The sequence below is a fragment of the Marmota monax genome, unplaced genomic scaffold, assembly GCF_021218885.2.
Source record: "Marmota monax isolate L192 unplaced genomic scaffold, Marmota_monax_Labrador192_F-V1.1 WCK01_AAM20220418_F8-fsc00014, whole genome shotgun sequence".
NCBI classification, from domain to species: domain Eukaryota; kingdom Metazoa; phylum Chordata; class Mammalia; order Rodentia; family Sciuridae; genus Marmota; species Marmota monax.
The window spans coordinates 18,928,949-18,934,499 of record NW_026695222.1 but is presented as its reverse complement, the minus strand read 5'-3'; the positions used below and the strand labels follow the sequence as shown (position 1 = coordinate 18,934,499).

The window sequence follows — 5,551 nt, the reverse complement described above, 5'->3', positions numbered from 1 at the left end:
ACCAACCACCTCCTCTCTCTCTCTCTCTCTCTCTCTCTCTCTCTCTCTCTCTCTCTCTCTCTCTCTCTCTCTCTCTCTCGATTGGAGGTTGAGAGCGCCCATCGAATTCTCTGTTGGATCCGTCCTGTGGGAACAAACCGCTGAGGGCGCCACCACAGCACGCTCCACCTCCACTCCCCGCCCTCCCGCCCCGGCGCGACACCTAGAGAATTTCCTTTAAGCGTGAACCAACCTCAGAGCTCCCTGAACCCGAGGCTTTTGAACCAGAGCTGCTTCCCCACTCTCGGAGCAGGTTACTCCGCTACCCACCGCGCGGGATCCGGGCTGATGAGAACGAGCTGAACTAACACGCGGCCGCACGGGCCTTTGTTTCTTCTTTATTTGCGGATATAATTATGCACCGCACTCTAAATTAGAGATAGATTTTTTTTTTCTGATATACATTTCATCTTATTCACCACGAGCACACCACACGCACAGTAGAACAGTTCCACGACCTGATAAATTGCACAAGATGGGTTTGGATTCCTGAAAACCGGAGGCAAACCGGCCCCGCGCGGCTTCTCCCGGCTGCGCCGAAGGAAATCGCCCACCCGAAATGAATTTCCCGGTCCAGCCTTTCTGGCTGCAATGTTGAAATGTCTCGGGAATGGGAAGCGCTCTCGCTGGAAATGGCTGGACGCTGTAGATTCCGAGCACTGGATGGCTATGAAATGTCCCCCCAAGGTCAAGTTTCTGCGCCTGCGAGCTGCACCCCTTCTTCGTCCCTTCCCACCCCTCTCAGTAATAGGAACTAAAGTATCGGGGCCCCTCCGCTGAAACAGAAATCTGCCCACAAATGCGCCCCGCCTTCCCCCAATCCAGGGTGTTGTGAAAAAGAAAGGACAACAGAAACGCAGACGCGATGGATCGTGGATCCCTATCCCCTCCCACCCCCCATCCCCGAATAATCAGAAACTAGGAACCAGAGATGTTTAAAGCTTGGCTTCCCAAGCGCGGCGGCACGGCGCACGGGGCTGGTGGGAGTAGGTTGGGGGCGGGGCGGGAGCGCCGCGATCACTCTCGCGCCCTAGTCCTCAGCGTTGGTTCGGTAGGCCTCGATGAGGCCCTCGAGGGAATGCACGAAGCCAGACACACTGCAGATGCCACCGATGACGAAGATGGCGACGTCGAAGAAGACTTGGTGCCACAGCAGCTTGCGCCAGAGCAGGCGCAGGTGGAAGAGGCTGGGCAGCAGGAAGCAGAGGCCGGCGCCCGTGAGGCTGCCAGTGAGGCCCATGAGCAGAGCGAAGTGTGGCACATAGATGGCCATGAGCAGAGTGAAGACGACAAGCGCGCAGCGCAGCGTCAGCCCCCAAGACTTGAGGCGCCCGTCGCCTCCGTAGCAGGCGGGGAAGAAGGCACGGCTGCCTTCTTGGAAGAGCGACTTCTCCAGCACCTCGACAGCAGCGAAGAAGGGCAGCGGGTAGGACAAGAGCGCCTTGGCCACCAGAAAGATGTTGACCACAGCGCGGATGGAGCCGGGCAGGTTATCCGTAATGACCTCCTTGGTCTCGTCGGCCCAGGTGAGGTAGGCGACCAGCGCGAAGAGGCCCTTAAGCACGCAGGCGGCGATGTGCGTCCAGTTCATCATGCAGTGAAACTCGCTGGGCTGCTGCATGTTGCCCTCGAGCGAAGGCAGGAAAATCTGCGACGTGTAGCTGAACACGATGATGCCGATGGAGATGGGAAACTTCTTGACATCAATGTAGAACTTGACCTTCTCCCAGGCCCAGTCACGCGCTCGCGATAGGCAATAAGCTATGACCAGGATATTGATGACGAAGTGGGCCAGAGTGCACAGTAGACTGAATTTGGACACAGCCTTGAGGTTCTTCAGGAAAGCGCAGGGCAGCAGCACGGCTGTGGCAATGATAGACCAGGACTTCTGCGACACGGGCAGCCCCGGGAAGCTGTTGTACATGAGGTTGCCGCTCACCACCACATAAAGGATGCAAGTCATCACCAGCTCAATGATCTGCGCCACGTTGACCACGCGGCCGCCGAGTGTGGGGAAGCGCGGCGCACAGCATGCGTTGGCTATGGCCACGTAGGAGTCCCGCACTCGCACAACCTCGCCGTCCTCGTTTTCCTCGTACAGGCAAGCGATGAGGATCTTGCCGGTGTAACAGCACACCACCGCGGCGAAGATGATGAGGAACAACCCCAGGTAACCGCCGTGTAGGATGGCGTAGGGTAGGCCCAGCACGAACATGCCCTGTGGAATGGAGAGGCAACCAGACCCCGATGCTCAACAGTCAGCCTCAGAAGAGGGGCCCTGGGGGTGTGGGCTTAAAGCTGTCGCAGGGGGGCGCTAAGGAGAATGAAAATTATGCCTAAACTGCTGAGAGACTGAGGGTAGAGCAGCCCCGGGGTGTAAGGGGGCCTAATGGTGAGCCTGGGTGTTGAATCCAAATGGACAGGGAGGTGCTTAAGGATGGAACCGAGAAGAAAAGATGGACTAATGGCTAGGAGGAATGTAGAGATAATGGGTATGGTTCTGAGGATGGACAGGGGACCGGTCAGAGCCAAGAGGAGTTGAGAATCTGGAAGGAGCATAGTCAGAGAAAAGGTTAAAAAGGTAGAAAGCTGGGCCTGAGCACAGGATTTAAGGTGGGGCTGGAATGGGGTGCAGGCTAACCAGGGAAGTGGGATGTCTACGGAAGACCAAAGCAGAGAAGGAAACAAAGCAGCAGTGGGAAAAGATATGGGGGCACAGACGAAGAGGGACTGGAAGTGTGGCGAAGCCACAGGGAAGCAAAAATAGAAGGTGTCCGTGTTTGGGGGAGGAAGGAGGTGGGATTGGAAATAGGGAGTCTTAGGACAAAGCGCAGCCAGTTGGGCAGGGGGAACTAAATGGAAGTAGTAGAGCAGGACAGGGAGCCTGGCTGCCCTAAAAGCTTGGGCGCAGTGGGAAAGCCAAATCAATCTGGGGGTCTAGAACCAGAATCCATGAGGTGGGGTGAACCAGGCTGAGGAAGTAGTTTAGAATCCACCTGGAGAAGAACAGCTAACGAAATCTGGGGTCCCGGAGGCCTGCGCACCTCCAGCCTACAATCCTGGCCTCTCTCCAGGCTTATCTAACGGGCCCTTGAAAGACGCCCCGAGGAAGGCATGGGCGCCCGGCGACCACCAATGCGGGCGCCGCCCCCCAGCCTGTCCCTATTCTGTCAAAGCTGTGTCCACCGGCTTTGGAGAGGGAGGCGCTTCAGTTCGGGCCACCCAGAAGTCCCGCTGAGCCTGTGACTGGGAGCAGAGGACTTTCGCCCCTGGGAAACCTATGTTCTGCAATGCAACGAAGGTTCGCTCCGGGGACGCCACGGGGCCAAGCCACAGAGCCCAGATGCTCTTGGAACTGAGGCCTCCTCAGTCCCTGAAGTAGGGACCTGCCAGCCCCTGCCAGTTCCCGGGGTCGTTGTGAGGACTCCTAACCTCTCAAGGGGGACTAGCGCCACCTGGTGGGGAATGGGGATGAGGGGTTAGAGTAGGAGGACCAGGTAGGCAGCCGAGTGACAGGGCCTGTTCTAAAGCTCTGGAGGAGGCTTCGCTAGGGTCGCCCGAAGGGGCTGACCACTTCTTTTACGGTGCAGCCGGGATTTCGGCCGAGAGGGGCTAGTGAATGTGCATCCCGGCAGCGTGGAGTGACGCGGGCCATATATGCTTGTGGGCATACTTGTGTGCGTTCCTAGGTGTTTGCCTCTAATGTCTCCAATAGGGCTGTCACTGAGGGAGTAGACTGGGTCCTGTCTGCATGAACGTGTGCTGGCGTGTGCACGTGTTATGTTTGTACGAGTGTGTGTATGCTTGCTATGTAAAGGTATGTGCTTCCGTGTGTGGGAGGGTGTAGAGATGTACGCAGGTCTATTTGGGATAGTCCTGTGATCTATAAATAGATGCGTGTCGCGTGCGCTTTCGTTCGTGGGGAGGGGGGCTATGTATCGCGCGCAATCTTTATGGCGTGTGTCAGAAAAGGAGACTCCCAGCTCAGCTATTTCCCCCTCTCTTTTCATCCCGAAAATGAAGCTGTGAATCCATTCCGGAGTCCAAAGCAATAATACTCTTCCCTCCAATCCTGATTTTCTTTCTACCTCATCCCTCCCCGACCCCACCCCCACCCCCACCCGTTTCCTTTGGTCTCTCGATGTGTCTCCCACATCAGCCAAAGCTGTCCTGCAGCTGAAGCGGTGGGAAGGGGCGCGAATCAGGGTGGGAGACATCATCTAAGGGGGTACATCTCTGAGCAAGGCTAGGAGGACTAGGGGAAAGGGAGATAGGTTCTCGGGCACTGGAGAAGGTATCGCAAGCTAGATCACCGCAGGATTTGTGTGGGAGCAGAGCCTGATACTCAGAGGTGGGTGGGGGTGGGATGCGGGCAGGCGCAGATGGGAATCCCGCGCTCACCTGAATGGCGTTGGTCACGTTCCAGCCCGCTTCCCACGCCGTGATCTTGGGCTTGTCATGACCCCCGAACTCTCCACCAGCCCCTACTGCCTGGTCCTTAGAGCCTGAGGGCGGCAGCGGAGCGCCGCCGCCGCGTTGGTAATGGATGTCTCCCTCGACGGGCGGTTCGGCGCCCTCGTCCCCACAGGGCTCGCCTTCGGTTTTCAGGATGTCCATCTGCAGGCCTTGACGGTGCTCAAAGTCTAGGTCGTCGCAGTGCGCGAAGCCCACGGCCTCCTCGTCCGTGGCCGCCTGAAAACCCATCCTGGCAAACATGCCACTCACCTTGGCCTGGGACTTGTTGGACACGGATGTGGCCACATTGGACAGCTTGCTGCGGAGCAGAGTGGCCATGGCGGCGGCCGGGCCCGGAGGAAAAGACAGAAGGGACGGGAACGCGGTGGGCGCGCGTCAAGACCGCGAGGGCCAGGGGGCGCGAGGCCGCTATCTGTTCTTGCTCTCCCCACTGCGCCCCGGGGCGCTCTGGCTCATGACCCTCTCAGCTGCTGTTTGAGGCTCTCTCGGGGCCAGACCCTGCAGGCTAGCAGCAGAACTGGCCGAGCGGCGGTGGCGGCGGCTAGTGCACTGCGGAGCTGCTGCCGGGCGCAGGCTGGGCTGTGGAGGGCGGCGGCGGCGGCGGCGGCAGCGGCGTCAGAGCAGCTACGCGAGGCTGGCGCGGCGCCCCCACCCGTGCGCAGCCCAATGCGCTCCCGCCCCTCGGAGTCAGGCGGTGCGGGGGTGGAGGTTGGCAAGGGGAAACACCCCGAGGTAGGGGGCGTGAGGAGAGGGTCAAGGAGAAGGGACTGGAGGCACGAAGGGATTTAGAAGTGAGTCGGGGGCAGAAGGGCGCCCTTGGGAAGGCGCGGGAGGGAGCCCGCGAAAGGGAGCATGGAAGGAGGGGTGGGGGCCGAAGTGCTGCATTTCTGGAGGAGGTGCTAAGCTCCGATCCTGGCCCTTCCCACCCAGCCGCCGCAGGGAGGGAGGGGTTCAGGGTGGACAGATTCTCCCGGTCCCTCCGCCCCCGGACCAACCGTCTTGAGTCCAGGAGCTGGGCGCCCCCAGAGGCTCGCTT

General features: G+C 59.4%; 1 protein-coding gene across 1 annotated transcript; it reads right to left on the bottom strand.

Annotated features, from left to right (window-relative positions):
• Positions 1 to 363: 363 nt before the first annotated feature.
• Slc32a1 (solute carrier family 32 member 1) lies at positions 364 to 5,096 on the bottom strand. Its single transcript, XM_046432993.2, has 2 exons — positions 4,441 to 5,096; positions 364 to 2,257 (listed from the first exon to the last, which is right to left on the bottom strand). Exons 1-2 carry the CDS (start codon positions 4,831 to 4,833, stop codon positions 1,070 to 1,072), a joined length of 1,581 nt encoding a protein of 526 aa, XP_046288949.1. The 5' UTR covers positions 4,834 to 5,096; the 3' UTR covers positions 364 to 1,069.
• Positions 5,097 to 5,551: the final 455 nt, after the last annotated feature.

Excerpts from the sequence above, each read along its gene's own strand:
- Slc32a1 (XM_046432993.2), bottom strand. The coding sequence starts at position 4,833 with ATGGCCACTCTGCTCCGCAGCAAGCTGTCCAATGTGGCCACATCCGTG. Across the intron at positions 2,258-4,440 it reads ACGTGACCAACGCCATTCAG|GGCATGTTCGTGCTGGGCCT; the intron begins GTGAGCGCGGGA and ends TCCATTCCACAG.